We start from the raw sequence: 18,543 nt of genomic DNA on the forward strand, positions 1-18,543 counted from the left end.
GGCATTGATGATGAAGATGGTGAAATTCACGATGAGTCAAGTATTGGCAGCTTACTCATGCACAGTGCTAAAACATACGGGCCTTTGGACGACATTTCAGTAGATATGGAGATGCCTGTGGCTGATATGGTGAATTACTTGTTTGACCACGGCATGCGTGAAGAAGAATACAAGCAGATTGTGGAGGACGAGGCTACCAAGAGGCCTGGCAACTGCCCTGCATTAACCCCTGTTGTCTGCAACGCTCAGATATTTCCTGCTCTCAAGGTTGAGGCGAAAAAGACTGATTCTCGTATGAGAGAGGTGAGTAATGACATTATGATGGCTGCCACTATCGTCATAAAGTCGCTCACTATAGACAAAATTGCACAAGATGAGGGTCACGCAAGGGTTGCCCAGGAAGTGGGTATGCTAAATGGAGCTCTTGCATTACTTGGGAACGCCAACTACCGTAATAACTTGGCCAGGCGATTCATCATCACGCGGGAAATTAATCCCAAATACACTCACTTGTGCTCAGATAAGGTACTCATGATGCGGTATCTATTTGGTGACGATGTCTCGCGGTCAGCAAGACAGATTGAGGAGTCTGAAAAGCTCAGGAACAAGATCGCGCCGAAGAAACCTTTCCCAACATGGCAATCAGCAGCTGGCAGGTTTGGTGGAACAAGACCAAGAGGCTTCTTTGGGAGAATGCCTTACAGGGGCTTCTCGTCCCAATTCCACCCTTACGGGCCCCGCAGGGGTGGCCTCACAAGGCAGTCCTTCTCCAGGCAGGACACTGAGCCCAAAAACGCCTGGGGTTAGGGAAACAATCCCCGGCAATAACTCAGGTAAGCCACAAATTTGAAGCAGGTAGACTGCATAAGTTTGTGCATGAATGGCATAAGATCACGAGTGATCCATTTATTTTATTGTTGCAAACTGTCATCTTGATATTGATGTAGCCAACATTGAACATTTATTTCATGATGAAATGGAATATGTGTTTTCCATTGAAGAACAAAGAATTTTATCTCAGGAAATTAACAAACTGCTCGAGCTTAAAGTAATCACAGAAATTTCATAGACAGCATGAGCAGATTATATCCCCTATTTTTCTGAGGAAGAAAAAGAATGGTGAATATAGAATGGTCCTTAATTTAGAGAAGTTAAACAAGCATATTCCATATAAGCATTTTAAGATGGAAAACTTTGAGCAGGCAATTAGGCTCATCAATCATAATGACTACATGGCCTCAGTTGATTAACGGCATGCTTACTACTCTGTAAAGATAGCAGATGAGCAACAAAAATATCTTTGTTTTAAATGGCAGGGGAAAATTTACCAGTTCACATGCCTTCCCAATGGTATTTCTGAGGGCCCACGGCTCTTTACTAAACTAATGAAACCCATCTTTGCTACGTTGAGAGAGAAGGAATACACTATCACCAGCTTTATTGATGACACCCTCATGTGCAGCCATTCATGGTTAGGTTGCAAGGAATGCACTCAAAGCACAATGCAGGTCTTAAGCAGAATGGGTTTCTGCATCAATGTAGAAAAGTCTGTGTTACAACCCACCAAAAGAATTGAATATTTGGGTAATATCATCAACTCAGAGACCATGACGGTTACACTACCAGAGCGCAGAATCCTTAGCCTTGTGACTAGTTGTCGACAATTACTGAACAAAAAGAAAGACAAAATCAAGGAAGTTGCTAGAGTAATTGGCATTTTGGTAGCTACCATCCCAGTGGTTGAAATGGGTTAAGTTACATTACAGAAAGTTGGAAAGGGCAAAAATTGCAGCTTTAGCTAAAGAAAGAGGCAACTTTGAGAAGTGGATGGAAATCACAGATGAAATGAAAAAAAGATTTGCATTGGTGGGTTAAGCATGTGGCAGGTGAAAACAGGAAAATTTTCAGGACAGGTACTGACATTGAGTTGTACACCGATGCTTCAAGCTTAGGTTGGGGCTGCTTCCTTAACCACCAAACGGTAAATGGCAGGTGGTTGCCAGCAGAAAAAGAGTTACATATTAATGCACTGGAACTCAAAGCCATCCTTCTTTCCTTGAAATCATTTGAACAGCAAATTCAGGGGAAGAACGTTGAAATATTTTGTGACAATACCACAGCAGTGAGCTATGTTAATGAAATGGGTGGCATAAAATCGGAGATGTGTAATGATATCTGCATTGACATATGGGAATGGTGTGTAGAGCACAAAGCATGGATTATATGTTCTCATATACCAGGTAAAGCAAACGTTTTGGCCGACACGGCATCTCGCAAATTTAATGACAAACATGAGTGGAAACTGGATGAAAACATTTTTGGGGATATTTGCAAAATTTTCGGACTCCCAAGCATTGACTTATTCGCATCCAGGCTAAACAAACAGGTGTCTGCAGAAGGTTCGGGCAAAAAAGGCAAAAGGATGGATGGTCGTGCCACTATTGACATCCCAGCCTTGGATGGGAATGTTAGTCAGCATGCTCATCAGGGAACCTCGCCTCATAACGAGGAAGAAGAATGTGTTACGGCTGCCCCTGTCCTCAGAGGAACACCCCATCATGAAACACACGAGACTGGTGGCCTGTTTGCTGTAAGGGAAAGAATACAAAAGCGAGGAATTTCTGAAGCAGGTACAGACCTTATCATGGCATCCTTGAAACCAGGAACAGAAAAGCAATACAGACCACATATTAAAAGATGGACACAATTTTGTAGTGAATGGGAAGTTGATCCCTTTAATCCCAATGTAGAACAAATCATCAATTTCTTATCTGAAACTTTTCACAGAGGTGTCGGGTACGAGTGCATCAACACTGCAAGGGCAGCTCTCTCCTCACTAGGGATAGTGGTGGATGGCCGCAGGGCAGGTGACCATCCACTGGCCATCAGGTTGTTAAAGGGAGTATTCAATTTACACCCAACTAAACCCAGGTATATTGAAACTTGGGATGTCAAGCCAGTTTTAGAAAAATTAAGGAGCATGAGCCCTTTACACTCTCTTTCCCTGAAAGATTTAACTTTGAAATTAGTAATGTTGCTGGCACTTACACAAGCAGCCAGAGTGCAAACTCTACATTTGTTACTTTTGAAGGATATCATCATAGGCAAGGACTTTATATGTATGTGGTTAGCAGGCAATATTAAACAGTGCAGACCAAACTTCAATATTCAGTTTATCAAGGTGAAAGCTTATGAAGAGGATAAAAATTGGTGTGTAATGGAAACTTTGAAAATGTACATCAGTAGGACTGAGCATATAAGAGGTAATGCTGGAGATGAAAGCAAATTGCTCATCAGTTTCATTAAACCACATAAAAATGCCTCTAAAGATACAATTTCTCGGTGGATCAAGTCCGTCCTTCACCTGTCCGGTGTTGACACTACAAAATTCACTGCAGGAAGTATCCGCCCAGCTGTGGCATCAAAGGCCAAGGCAATGGCTGTTCCAGTGACCCACATCATGGCTAAGGCTGGCTGGGCTGGGGCGACAACATTTGTCAAATATTATGATTAAACCATAAACCAAGATACAGATCAATTCCAAGAAGCAGTATTAGCTTAGTTAGTGTTCAAGGCTCCATTAAGTAGTATTGGTGTCCTCAGTTAACAATTTTTCATTAACCATTAGATGTTATTCAAAACTTTAACTGAATTTTTTTTAACGTAAATATGGAAGAAATATGAATTATAACAATATTAAGGTACAACATCCACATGGCTTTAAAACCTCATGGGAAAGCGTACTTCAGCAGAAAAGTGATTTGCCGAAGTAAAATTGATGAAGTATACGAGACTTACTGAAGGTCAGGTGAAATGTGCTTCTAATTTTACGAAGCAAATTACGTCTGCTGAAGGGAGCTTTCACATGCCCTCCACTCACACCCATAATGGTATGGAGTGACGTGAAATGAATAACATTTACCACAGTATTGATAGAGCAAATTTTTATCATGTGGATTGTCGTACCCTTTAAAGTCTGCCGGCATGGGGTGACGTAGCATATCTCATGTGAAAGCTCCCTTCAGCAGACGTGATTTGCTTCGTAAAATTAGAAGCACATTTCAACTGACCTACGGTAAGTCTCGTGTACTTCATCAATTTTCCAACTTAATTTCATGCAACCCTTCATTTGACACTCCACTTATAGGTGCTACAAAATCTGCTTCCTTTTTAAATATGGATTTAAAACCCTCATTCATAATTTCACTCATCTCCTCATGATCCTCTTTTTAACTTAACAATACTATCTCTATGTTTCCTTTTATCATTTATCTATCTGTAGAAAGTTTAGGTTCCTCTTTACATTTGTTCACTGTATCCTTTTCAAATTTCCTTTCTTTATCTCTTCCTATCCTAAGATATTCATTTATCATTTTCTTTTTTATATTCTTCTTTATTCCCTTCATTCCACTGCTTCTTCACTTTCTTCTATACCTTGTCCTTGTCCTTTTTGGTCTTTGCACATCTGGCATTATACTAACTATGCCTGCTCATCTTCACTTTGTATATTGGTACAAATTCAAATACTCCCTCATTGTTTCATATTTTGTCTGTACTTCCATATCTTTCAACAGCTTATCCCACTTTATACTTAAAAAAAAAAATAAATAAAAAAAAATAAAATCATCAAAATTTGCCTTTGCATAGTTTAGCTTGCCATTTCTGTATTCTTTCCAGTCCTTTGCTTTTATCTTTTCTGATTTAATCTATATTGCAACATGATCACTTTTTTCTTAATGGGGGCAGATACTGCATATATGGTCTGGATTCTGGTTTTTCTGGCAAAAACTAGGTCATTCAATGAAGGCTGCTCTTCTCTGTATCTTATAGCTTCATCTACCCACTATTGTAAAGCGTTCACTATTGCTAATTGTATCATCTCTTCACTCCACTAATCCACACCTTCCCCTAGCTTCAACTCATTTCAATTTACATTCATACAATTAAACTCACCCATAAGCAACACCTTATTTGTTTTTCTGATCATATTATCCAAGCATTTCACCTTCTTGCATCTCCTTATTCTCATTTGTCTTTTATGCATTTGTCTTGGATGGTATGTATGTGACAAACTCCTCCTCTGTTTCCTTTTGCTGTCTTTAACTACAATGTTCAAAACTTCTAGCATCCTATCACTGTATTCCACTTCTTCAACAAAGATGTCATTCTTCACCAGTATTAAGACTCCTCTACCATCTTTATCTCTTTTGTCTCTCCTCCAAATGTTGTATCCTTCCTCTGCAAAATTTATCTGTATTTCTTCTTTTAATTTGGTCTCTTAAACATACAATATCCAGCTTTTTATTCCTTAAAATATCCCTTTGTTACAATATACTTGACACAAGCCCATCTTTATTTGATTACATAATCAATATTTTACATTCCTTCTCAGTCTTACTATATTCCTGCTATTGTTACTCCTCTTCATTGGCATTCTTCAACCACTACTTTCTTATCTTTAAATCCACAAATTTCCATACAAATTCTTCCACTTGATCCTGTGTCCTTTTTTTTTTTTTTTTTTAACCTCCCATCACTTTCTGTTTATTCATCTCATCCTCATTTAAATCTCTTCCTATCCATATATTCTTCATATCTTGTGTCTTTGGCAGTTTCTATGTCCCCACCATTACAGTTTCCACTGCCATTTGTGTACAATACCTAATTTTTAGAGGCCTTGTAAGATAGCTAGGCAGGGGAGCGAGACACAGGGACACACATCTCTCCTTTATTGGGCTCGGCCCGGAACTGAGGATACACTCTTGGCGACAAGCAGTGCTTGGCTTGCCGCCGGGAAAACATATCGTACACCACGTACAAATAATAATATATCCAATATCCCCCCCGTAAGATAAATGTGTGCCTGCAACACATTAATCTGATATGTGTATGAGCATAACGGGGTACGACGGCACGGGAGGGGAACGAACTAAACTTGGAATGGAGGTAAGTATACACGTACGGGTGAGGAACAAAAAGAGAACAATACCTTTGAAAATAATAATACAAAATACAAACTAGAAGAACGATGGTTTTACCTGGCCTGAAGTCTGTCTGTGTATGTGCGTGTGTGTGTGTGTGTGTGTGTGTGTGTGTGTGTGTGTGTTACACATAGTCGCTCAGCCACCCCGGTCGCCGCACCTGCCTCCTGGGTGCGGGGCGTAGCTGAGGTTGGGTGGGGGTTGAGACTTGTGCGGGTGTCGTCACTGTCGTGGTTGGTTGAGCGGCCGGCGGGGTTGGTGGGCGCAGGGTTGGCGGTGCGGGCGATGGGGTTGACTCAGCGACGGGCCGCAGATGCTTCCTGTTCCTGAGGCTTATTCGGCCACTACCATCAAGCCTGACGGTGTATTGCCTGTAGGGCAGCGCCTCCACGATCAAGCCCGTGCGGTCCCACGTGCCTGAGGCCTGGTTCTGCATCCTTACTCGTGTGCCGGGGGACAGGGGCCGGAGCTGTCTGGGTGTGCAGGTTGCCATCAGGGTGTTGCCTTCCTCCCCCATTTTCACTTCTCTCTCACGCAGCGTCCTTCCCCAGTGCCTGTCCACCTTGTAATGTCGTCGGGCCGTTGACACGCCATCACGCAGCTGCCTTCCGGTGGGAAGTTGGGCGGGGGACTTGTTGACAGATCGCAGCGGGGTGTTAAGGTACTGCAGCACAGCGAGGGAGGTTTTGTCCGTGTCCAATGAGCCCCCACTACCTGTGTTGGCTCTGATGATTCTTTTGGCCGTCTTGACCGCTGCTTCGGCCCGCCCGTTTGACTGTGGGTACTGTGCTGAGGACAGGCGTGCAATGACACCCCACTTCTTGAGGAATTCCGACATTTCCTCGCTCGCCAGGTTCGGTCCCCCATCAGTGGACAGCTGTTCCGGGGCGCCCCATCGCGTGAAGTACTGCCTCATTTGACTCTTGATTTTATTAGATGTAGCACCGTGTGGGAAATGGGCGAGTTCTAGCCATCCAGTGAGCCTGTCAGCGTAGACCACGTAGGTGTGCCCCTCATGCTGAAACATGTCCGCCACTGTGGATTGGAATGGGTACTCTGGGGGCGGCGTGATGACGAGTGTTTCTGAGGGCTGAGAGGGAGCGTGCATCTCGCATGACGTGCACGATGCCCGGTAGTGCTGCAGGTCCCCTTCCAACCCGGGCCAGTATACACATTGCCTTGCCCTCCGCAGCATGGAATCTAGCCCTTGGTGACCAGTGTGTAAGTTTGCTGGTACCTGTGGGCGGAGGGGCTCAGGAATCACGAGTCGCACACAACCCTGGTGAAAGGTGTATGTGACAAGGTCTTGAGAGACTGCCAACCGGTCCCTCACGCCATAGAACGGGTGCAGGCAGGCCACTTCTTGCGCCTTGTGCAGGTGCCAGTCCGCGGCCAACACTTTGGCCAGTAGTAGTTGGTAGACAGGGTCGTCGGCTGCAGATTTTCTCACCGCTGACTCGTCGAGAACGTGACCTTCGTGTTCGGCTGTGGCGATGACCACGGCTGCTACTGCCTCGGTGAGGTCCTCATCCAGGTCGGCGTCGGTGTCTGTGGTGGGGCTTCTGAGGGCTGGGTACCTGGACAGGAAGTCCTTTGCAAGCTGGCATATGGTGTCCTGAGCGTGGCGGAATTTCTCCTGCAGGTGCTCGTCCTAGTACACAGCCTTTCCGCACGGCTTCTTCAGGAGCTCCCTGAAGGCGTTCATGATTGGGGCTGTGGCGAGGAATGGGGCAAGTTGATTGACAAACCCGTACCACGACCTGATGTCTGAGATGGAGGGCTTGTCAGGCATCCTGAAGCTTTTGATTGCACCTAGGCACTCGTCTGTGGGTTTGTACTCCTCCCAGCCGAGGTGAAAACCCAGGAAATCCACCTCCCTCCGTGCGAACTGGAATTTTTCAGGCTTCAAAGTAATCCCCTTGGCTGCACAGGTCGCCAGAAACTCGTACGTGTGCCAGAATGCGTCTTCGATGTTGCTGTCGTAGAGGAGGGTGTCGTCGATACACTTGTGCTTCCTCACGATGCCTTGGATGGCGTCATCGAAGCGCTTTGTGTATGCGTCGCCAGCAGAACAGTGGCCCATGGGGCTCCGGAGGTACCTGAACCTCCCCCATGGGATGATGAAGGTGGTGAGACTTCGACTCTCCTCGTCCAGCCTGACTTGGTGGTACCCCCAATAAGCGTCAGCCACTGTCTTGAAGCAATGTTTGGGGACACTAGACACCATGTCGAAGGGGGCGGGGGTGTGGTGTGTCTCTCTGCGGCATGCGGCGTTGAGGCGCTGGTAATCGACGGTGCGCCGCGGTTGCCCTGATTTCTTTGCTACCACAACCATGCGGGCACACCACTCCGTGGGTTCCCCGATGACGCCTCGCCGTACGTCGTCTTCAAGCTGGGCTTTCACCTCGTCCTCCCAGTGTTTCGACACCGAGGCGGGCGTGTGGCAGGCGTAGGGGACAGCGTTGGGTGCCAGGTGGATGTGGTGAGGCTCGCCGTCCATCACGGGCAGCGGGCTCCTTGTGGTGTTGAAGGCGGAGGCCGAGAAGTGTTGTAGTAGCCACTCCTCTAGCCGTCGTACGTGCTCCTCGTGTGGCGGGAATAGTATTGTGGCGGGCTTGGCATGCGGCTGGGCAGGCTCGGCAGTCGTGTCACGCGCTTCCACTGCTTGCACTGTCGGCAGGGGGTGGTGAGGGAAGCCGGCGGGCACCAGCCCCAGCTCCTTGCACGCGCTCAGTGACAGGAACAGCGACCTGGCGGAGGGTATGAAGTATACTTCTTGCGGTGTAGCATGGCCGCCAAGGTAAATGTCACACCGGCACGATCCGAGGCACCGTAAGGGCAAGTCCGCTACATCCCGCAAGCCTGCACGTCCCTGTAGCTGCGTGGGTTGTATGTTGAGACTGGACAGGAGGGCCGCCCCCGCGACGCACACCTGGGCGCCGGTGTCCGCCACAGCTGCTGTGCGGTGCTTGGCGCCCTTGCCAAGCGCCACTGTTACCTCTATGGTGGGTTGGCGGGACACGTTCGCGCCTGCCGTTGTCACTGATACCGAGACGGCGTTGGTAGATGCAGTGCCGTGTGGGCGCTTGGAGCTCCTGCGGCACCTCTTGAAGTGACCTTTCTTACGACAGGCGACGCAGACTGCTTCCCTGGCCGGGCAGGAAGCTCTGTCAGGGGCGTGCGAAGTACCACAGTTCCAGCAAGTACGTGAGGGCTGTGTCTTGCCAGAGGTGGTGGCAGCGGCGGCGTCGAGCGTCTGGTTCCCGTCCTCCTTGGCCCGCACGGTGCCAGCCGCGCGACTGCTTTCCCGCCAACCGCCCACGCCTGTGGTGTGTTGGCGGGCTGCCTCATATGCACAACACATGGCCCTTAGGGCGTCCACACTGCCTAACGAGTCACACGCTTGATACACCTGCTGTTTGAGGCCCGTGTCGCGGATGCCTACCACAAGCTTTTTCAATAGCAAGTACTCAGAGAGGTTGAGGCTGCACTGGGGACACTCGAAAGCGCAGTCGTTGACTCTGGGTGCCCCGTACGAAGTAGTCACTAACACACTCGTCCTGCCCTTGGCTGACACCGAAAAACTCTGCCCACTGCACTGCCGGGGTGGAGGAGCGAAGCACTAGGTTACCAATGGCGTCTAGCGCCTCCTGCTGTGTGAGGGCGCTCCACTGGTCGAAGGTGAATCTGGCGTCCAAGGCACGTTGCAGCGGGGGGCCACAGAGGAGTCTGACGTGATGGACCGCTTCCTGGCGTGGCCACTTGCAGAGGAGAAGCCAGCACTCCATGGACCGTTTCCACGACCTGAATGCAGCTGGTGTCATATCCAGGTCGCATTTCTCAGGGGCAGCCGAGAGAGGCACCCGAGGGGCGGGCGCCACGTTGCCTCGTGTGATGAGCGCCGCCATGTTGGCCTGCAAGGTGGTGATGGCTTGTTGCTGGTCACTGATGGTCTGCCTTGCCTGCTGGAGGCTGCGAGGAACCACTGTCGTCGAGGCCCTAGGCGTCGAGCGAGGGGATCGGCGAGGTAGAGGCATCTTGACCGGTGTAGGTAAGGGTTTCACTGCGCCATGTAAGATAGCTAGGCAGGGGAGCGAGACACAGGGACACACGTCTCTCCTTTATTGGGCTCGGCCCGGAACTGAGGATACACTCTTGGCGACAAGCAGTGCTTGGCTTGCCGCCGGAAAAACATATCGTACACCACGTACAAATAATAATATATCCAATAGGCCTCACTCCATTTTCATCATAACAAAAAAGTAAACACATAAAAAATAAGCAATGTGGTTAAGCCCACATACTTTCTACCTCCTACTTTCCTTCACACTTCTCTTCTCACCCACTTTCCCTCATCAATACGTCTTCCTTTCCTCCACACTTTCCTATCCTATTCACTATTCACTATTTTCATCATACTTGCCAAGCCTCTGAACTTCCTCTATATGCTCCATTATTTACTCTCCTCTCTTACTCACTACCACTGCTGCTATCTCCTTTGCTCTCTTAAGTTTTTCTTTTATAGTCTTAATGGGTAATTTCTTTTTTTTATTGCCAAATATCAAATGTATTTTTTTTTCTTTTTTTAGGAGGGGCACCAGCCAAGGGCAACAAAAAAAAAAAAAACTGATATGCTGGTTCCCAAATAGGGTCCAAAGCAGCAGTCAAAAACTGAAGGATAAGTGTCTTGAAACCTCCTTCTTGAAGGAATTCAAGTCATAGGAAGGTAGAAATACAGAAGCAGGCAGTGGGTTCCAGAGTTTACCAGAGAAAGGTATGAGATTGAGATTGGATTGAGAATACTGGTTAACATTTTGCACTAGAGAGGTGGATTGAATAGGGGTGAGAGAAAGAAGAAAGTCTTGTCATAGGAAGGTAGAAATACAGAAGCAGGCAGTGGGTTCCAGAGTTTACCAGAGAAAGGGATGAGATTGAGATTGGATTGAGAATACTGGTTAACATTTTGCACTAGAGAGGTGGATTGAATAGGGGTGAGAGAAAGAAGAAAGTCTTGTGCAACAAGAAGACCAGTTAGCATGAAAGCAGCAGTAGAAGATAGCTAGAGAGGCAACACTGTGGCGATGAGAAAGAGGCTGAAGACAGTCAGAGGAGAGGAGTTGATGAAACAGAAAACTTTTGATTCCACTCTGTCTAATAGAGCAGTATGAGTGGAATCCCCCCAGACATGTGAAGCATACTCCATACATGGACAGATAAGGCCCTTGTACAGATTTAGCAGCTGGGGGGGTGAGAAAAACTGGTGGAGACATCTCAGAACACCTAATTTCATAGAAGCTGTTTTAGCTAGAGATGAGATGTGAAGTTTCCAGTTTAGATTATAAGAAAAGGACAGACCGAGGGGAACAGTTGAGTGTCATTGAAGAAGAGGGGATAGTTATCTGGAAAGTTGTCAAGTTGATAGATGGAGGAACTGAGTTTTTGAAGCATTGAACAATATCAGGTTTACTCTGCTCCAATCAGAGATTTTAGAGAGATCAGAAGCCAGGTGTTCTGTGGCTTCCCTGTTTGAACTGTTTACTTCCTGAAGGGTTGGATGTCTATGAAAAGATGTGGAAAAGTGCAAGATGGTATTTACCTAGTTGTGCTTTATGAGAAAGAGCTATAGGTGAAGATTACATTAATCCTCCCTGAAAATCTCTCATGGGTGCACACTCACCTCCTAGTTGTTTTGAAAGGCAGACTAGAGGCCACTCACTCAGAATGGCCAGGTAACTCACCAAAACAAGAATATTGTGCAATAATAATGCCTAACCAAGGCAGAGTAAGATATCAGTTAGACATAGGAGATGGAAGTAGGGAACAGGATGGATTCCCTGGTGACTAAGTAGTGCAAATGAGAATCACAGTCAGTCAGCCGCTGCCAGGTGGGTGTGGAAGGATATCCACACCCTGCCCCATGAATGACTCCACCTTCTTCACTCTTTCTGGTTCTGACATCCAATGTGAGAAGATGTGCTCACCTGTTATCCAAGAACCACATTCCAGACACCAAGTCCAGGCAGGAATGGTGAGTTGGTGGCCACCATGTGTTGACAACACCATAAGGGAAGCAGCTAGCAAAGAGATGATGCCAAAGATTCCCCATTGGTGCTGTCAAGGTCATGTCAGGTGAAGGAAGGAAGGGACCACTGTGCAATCACAACGACACCACAAGGCCCACCAAGGACCGTGAGGGACTGCCAGGGATGCACCTGCAGACCTCTACCTCTGTCACCTGTCCTCCCACTTCGTCTTCACACCACTGGTGAGACTAGGTGGCCACCTAGCATAGCCATCCTACATCTGGACCTTGACCAGTCTGCTGAAGCTGCATGGATATACATCCACCCATGGCACAGATAAACACTCTGGGATCCAAAAGTATTTGTTCGATTAGATAGATAAGTAGGTAGTTCTGCCCTCAGGATCCTCAACCCTCAAGAAAGGGGGGGGCTTAAATACCATATTTGATAGCTTGTAAGATGCACCTTTTTCCCCTAAAAAAAAATTTCAGGAAATGATACTGTGTCTTATAAGGCCAAAGTTCAGCTTTGGGACAATGGCTAGTGGTAAGTCTGTGGCAACAGTGGCCCTTAAATCAAATCCCAAACATTTTTGCACATGTAAACAAAGTGATGATTGGTACTACACGACAAAAACAACTTTTTTTTCCCCATTCAGGAAGAAATTAAGTGGTGATGCTCACATTGCATGTATCAAAATAAAATTGTGGTTGGTTACACACCAAATCTGGCAACACACACAAGATTCGCTGTGTTCCTTAATATGATGCCATTATTCCTTGAGGTAAGACACACCATACAAATGAAATTGCGCCTATCTTTTAACATTCTCATCTTGCATACAAGTTCAACAAAACTTGAAGCTAATAAGAAACTATTGCTTTCTTAAAAAATAGCTTACTGCCTAACAAAACAAAAGATTTTATATGTGAAGAGAGCATCATAAGGTAGGGTGGCTCATAGTGATGGCCTATACTGAATATTTCAAATAAAAATACATTGTAGAAAACAAGGTAAATCTATTTTTTTCTCACATCCTTATGCTTTGAAAATGTACTAAAATATTACAGTTAGAATTATGTGTAAAATGATGATAAAAAAAAGTATGATGTATTACGCCCTCCGGGCTCTGACAATGTCACTGCCTATGCCATATTCGTTTACATCTCACAGCAGGATTGGTCTAAGGACCAGTGTTGATATGTTCTAGCAGATAATTAAGGTTTTTAAATGTACAATATTGGGATCAATAAGGATCTGAGTAGTACGTATGAGAGGGCTTCAAATGTCAGGTGAAACTCTTCACTTCATATTCAGAGCTTAAATCTGCATATTTATTTATATTTTATTTATTTATTTTATTTATTTATTTTCTTTTTTTTTCAGTGCCCATGCGTCTTATAAGCTGTCAAATATGGTAGGTAGGGATCCTCCTCAGCCCAGTGCCCATTTTGAGAGTGTGATAGTAAAGGTATTTATCTATTTAGTTTGCTCTTTAACCAGTAACTGATTCTCTCTCTCTCTCTCTCTCTCTCTCTCTCTCTCTCTCTCTCTCTTTTTATTTTTTACTTCAGTTTACACAAGTAAATTATATATATATATATATATATATATATATATATATATATATATATATATATATATATATATATATATATATATATATATATATATATATATATATATATATTTTTTTTTTTTTTTTTTTTTTTAATGTGACTGGGGAATCGGCACAGTATCATCTTTGTTGCAGCTCTCTGAACTCTCTCCAACTTATATCCTTTTCTTGTAGGGCAACCACACTACAGCTGCATATTTCAGTCTAAGTTTAATCAGTGATATAATCACATTCCTGATCATCTCTTCATCCATATTTGCAAAGGCCAGCCTTATTTTTCTCAACAAGTTATGAATTCTTCCTGTAATTTTGCTAATGTCTCTCTCCAGGGTCAAATTTCCAACCACCATAAAATCCAGATTCTTTTCCTCTTCTACTCTAATCAACCCCTCACTATTTAACATATTTTTTTACTCTCCTCACACTCTTTCCAAACTCCATTACTTTATGTTTCTTTGGATTAAACTTCATTTCCCACCCATAACTCAACTCAAATATCTTTTTTTCAGATCCTCTTACAACACTCCACAATCTTCCTCACCAACTCGGCATCATCTGCAAAAAGGCTCACACACTGTCATATTATTTATATAGACTGTAAACAAGATTGTTGCCATTACTGAGCCTTGGGGTACTTTGCTTTTGACTTTCCCAATCTTTTACCATTGTTCTCATCTCTGTTAATCAAGAAATTCTCCATCCATCTCAGCAGGCTAACCCCCAGACCACCATCATGTTCTAGCTTCCACATCAATCTTCTATGTGGAACTTACTTCATCAAAGGCTTTCTTCAGGTCTAGACATACACAATCTGCCCATCCATCTCTGTTGTATCACATCCACCACTCTTGAATAAAAACTCAGGAAGTTTGTAACACACAACCTTCCTCTTCTAAATCCTAGTTGTTGCTCAATCATCATGTGTCCTGTTTTTTTTACATACTTGACTTGAAGGGACACTGCATTGGTTACCCCTTCACCACCACCAGTGAGACCAGATCGCTGCAAATGGCCACTTTCCCTAGACCTTGGATCTGCCTGATAGGAATGTTGCTGGCCTGCTCATCCATTGTCCCCTCTCCTGCTACCAGTCAAATAAGCACAAACAGGATCTCAAGAGTTTCCTTAGGGTAGTTAGGTAAGTAGTCCCACCTCCTGGGGAAGTGATAGGTAGGGATCCTTCTTGGCCTGGCCAATGTTAAGACTTCCATCTTGTGAACAGTTAAAAGTAAAGGTATTTATTTATTTTTTTTTTTTCACTCAAAACCAGTAATCTATCTTTTTTTTTTTTTGGCCTGTTCTTTTTACTTTTTTTTTTCTTAAAGTATGTGGCCAGAGACTGGCACAATCACTTTATTTTATTTTAGGTACTGCATCCATCTAGCCTTCACTAATCTTTCACACATCTTACTCACCATACTTGTTAGAGACACTGGTCTATAATTCAATGCCTCTTCTTTGTTACCACCTTTATAAATTGAAACTATGTTTGCTCTCTTCCATTCAAGCTGGACTCTAATTTAAGGAGCTCTCAATAACACTGTGAATCACCCATGTCAACTGCTGATTGCATTTTTTCAATATCCATCCTGACACTCCATTAGGTCCAGGGGGTTTTCTAATATCATCCCTCCAACTGTTTCCGCACATATTCCTCAATCATTTGGATTTCCCCTAGACCTGTTTCTTGACTCATCTCACTCTGCCCCAAAAATGTCCTTCCTTTCGTGAACACTAATTAAAAACCCTTATTCCTTATCTCCAACATTTCAGCTGGACCTCATAAGTTTGACCATTCATCTTCAACCTATTTATTGCCTCTGTTTTTCATTTTGCTATTCACATCTCTGAATAATAGTTTTGGTTCCTCCTTACATTTGTCCATAACATCCTTCTCATAACTTTTGCTTTCTTCTCTAATAACCCTTCTTGTAGTTGTGTAATTTTGCCACAGCCCCTGTGTACTTTTTTCCTCCATTTATTCCATGCCTTCTTCCTCATCTCTCAATGCTACTTCACATTTTCTATTACACTGGTCTTTGTTATATCTTCTCTTTGTATTTACTTTTGATATACATCTTTTCATTCCCTCTTCATGTATGTTGATGAATGCTTCCCACTTCTTTTGCACACTTTCTGCTATAATAAAAGTACTCCAGTCCGTCTCACCACAGTATCTCTTCACTTGTTTGAAATTAGTCTTACCATAGTCTGGTCCTTCATTACTATAAAATTCTTACCATCACATGGTCATTATTCCTACTGGGCAATCATAGTTCATGTCTTCAACAAGCTCTAGAGAGAGAGACTCATGAAATGCATGAAACTTGCATGTTTTTACTCAGAGAGCACCAAACACAAGAGCCCACCATAGTAGCTAGAAGATAAGTGTGACAACTGATGGAGATAGTGTGAAATATTTTATAACTATACAGTGACATGTGGATTTGTTCTAAATGATAACTATAAAGAGTTTTCCCTAAAATTTGGTAGATTTCAAAAGAGGGGTGCATTTTACACATCAAAATACTGTATTCTTTATTTCTTTTCTCAATATATTTCTGAAAAAAATTCTTAATATCAAAATACAAAGTAATGACTCATATACCTTTGAAAAGCTTCTGAATTAGAGCAATTTTGCATTGATGATTTCATAAACCATTCTTCTTCGGAAGTAAGGCATGTGTTGTTGATCAAACTTAATCTTAGCTCGGCGAGACAGATAGTCTGCAAACTTGCATGCAAACATGCCACAATCTGAGCCATTCATCTGCTGTGGGATATCCTGTAAGAGACCAAGAGTAAATTTAAATTATCTCAAGCTACAAGGAACTAAAAAGAACAATGCAACAAAATCCTGAGTTCATATACAACAATATAAAGGGATTCTTTTCTAAACAGCCTATTGAAAATGTAGTATTCTTAATCACAAAATACATTTTTCACTTACTGTATTTGTGTATCAGTCTCAACAATTACTTTATTATATATGTATATTTCACTATTTCATATATTCATTCCACATGTACCATGGCCAGCCAGTCCTTTCTCTGCCTCTCAAGGGAATTTCACATCCCACTGCCAGTCCTTAGGGATAACACTTGTGTACATATGTTCATCTTCCCTCCTGGTCATTTCTCCTCCTTTCTCTACCTCAAGGGGACTTCACACCAACTTCCAGTCTTTATGGATAATACCTGCATTCGTCCCCCTTTCTCTACCTCTCAAGGGAATTTCACACCCACTTCCAGTCCTTAGCTCAGATAAATACAGCCCACATGTAGCAGTTCATCACCAGTTCAAGTTCAGTCCCAGTCAGAGACACAGTCAGTCAGCCACCCAGTCACGAGTAGTCAATCTTGGTCTCTCACTGAATTCCGCTCCATCACAGTCAGTTGTGAGTGACGCTGCTCAGTTATAAATCATATCGCTTCAGAGAGAGAGAGAGAGAGAGAGAGAGAGAGAGAGAGAGAGAGAGAGAGAGAGAGAGAGAGAGAGAGAGAGAGAGAGAGAGTAGAATCTCATGTTACAACCACCTCAAATCCAGTGTGTACAAATCATTTACCCATCATTAAATCAAGAACTCTCATCATCGTGTCTTTTATTCACACACATCAACATAATATCAGTTAATTACCCATGACCTCCAAACTACCAGAATCACTGACTCACTCTAGTTCTCCATGCTACCAACACAACAAGCATCTTCATCGACTGTGCAAGTAACAAACATCATCAATCATCAACTCCAGAACAACAGAGGTGACTAATAAATTTAGGAACACCAGTGGGTCATCAATCATCATCGATACACTGATAGCAAAAAATCCATCAGAACATTTGCTGGCACATTAGACACACTTTTTCATGAAAAAAAAATTATTAATTACCATATGTCTAATGCAGCCATAGTATAGATAGATGCCTAGGCCTGTAAGCCTATGCCTGTAGGTGTGGAGTTAAAGCAGTAGTACACTAAGCACAAATATTGTTACTCTCTCTCTCTCTCTCTCTCTCTCTCTCTCTCTCTCTCTCTCTCTCTCTCTCTCTCTCTCTCTCTCTCTCTCTCTCTCTCTCTCTCTCTCTCTCTCTCCTTCCCTGCCCTTCTCTCACTTCACTCCTCTCCCCATTCCCTGCCCTCCTCTCCCTTTCCTCCTTCCCTTCCCCTCTCCTGCCCTCCTTCCTGCTCCCTTCCCTACTTTCCTTCTCTCTCTCTCTCTCTCTCTCTCTCTCTCTCTCTCTCTCTCTCTCTCTCTCTCTCTCTCTCTCTCTCTCTCTCTCTCTCTCTCTCTCTCTCTCTCTCTCTCTCTCTCTCTCTCTCTCTCTCTCTCTCTCTCTCTCTCTCTCTCTCTCTCTCTCTCTCTCTCTCTCTCTCTCTCTCTCTCCCCTTCCCTTCTCTTCTCTTCTCTTCTCTTCTCTTCTCTTCTCTTCTCTTCTCTTCTCTCTCTCTCTCTCTCTCTCTCTCTCTCTCTCTCTCTCTCTCTCTCTCTCTCTCTCTCTCTCTCTCTCTCTCTCTCTTCCCTGTCCTTTTCTTCCCTCCCCCTTCCTTGTCCTTTTCTTCCCTCCTCCTTCCTTGCCCTTCTCTACCTTCCCACCCACCTTGGGGGCAAAGAAGTGGAGAAGGGTGAAAGAGGAGGATGGGAGAATGGGGAGAAAGTAGAAAGAATAAATAAAAGCAGCAAGGATGAGGAGTGATGGAAGAATTAGAGGGAAATGGAAAGTATAAAAAAATGAGTGTTCTCTTTTCCTGTCCTGCACTTTTAATTTTTTTCTCCATCCATTTCCTTTCCATTTATGCTCCTTCCATCTGTTTTCCTTTTCAATCAGTCTCATTCAACTTCGCAATCCTCAGGATTGTTCTTAATCTCTCTCTCTCTCTCTCTCTCTCTCTCTCTCTCTCTCTCTCTCTCTCTCTCTCTCT

At 44.2% G+C, this 18,543-nt stretch overlaps 2 protein-coding genes across 4 annotated transcripts in view; both read right to left on the bottom strand.

The window, feature by feature from the left end:
• Positions 1-6,105: 6,105 nt before the first annotated feature.
• On the bottom strand, positions 6,106-9,345 carry LOC135109471 (uncharacterized protein K02A2.6-like). Its single transcript, XM_064020849.1, has 2 exons — positions 7,640-9,345; positions 6,106-7,558 (listed from the first exon to the last, which is right to left on the bottom strand). The coding sequence occupies exons 1-2, from the start codon at positions 9,343-9,345 to the stop codon at positions 6,106-6,108; spliced, it is 3,159 nt and encodes a 1,052-aa protein (XP_063876919.1).
• A 6,801-nt stretch (positions 9,346-16,146) lies between these two features.
• Positions 16,147-18,543, bottom strand: part of LOC135109616 (uncharacterized) — a 375,792-nt gene continuing 373,395 nt past the window's right edge. For all 3 annotated transcript variants that reach the window (XM_064021045.1, XM_064021044.1, XM_064021043.1), the window contains one exon: positions 16,147-16,407. In XM_064021045.1, coding sequence (XP_063877115.1) covers positions 16,249-16,407 — 159 coding nt within the window. In that variant the 3' untranslated portion in view covers positions 16,147-16,248. The remainder of the gene's footprint in view (positions 16,408-18,543) is intronic.

The sequence above is a fragment of the Scylla paramamosain genome, chromosome 19, assembly GCF_035594125.1.
Source record: "Scylla paramamosain isolate STU-SP2022 chromosome 19, ASM3559412v1, whole genome shotgun sequence".
NCBI lineage: Eukaryota > Metazoa > Arthropoda > Malacostraca > Decapoda > Portunidae > Scylla > Scylla paramamosain.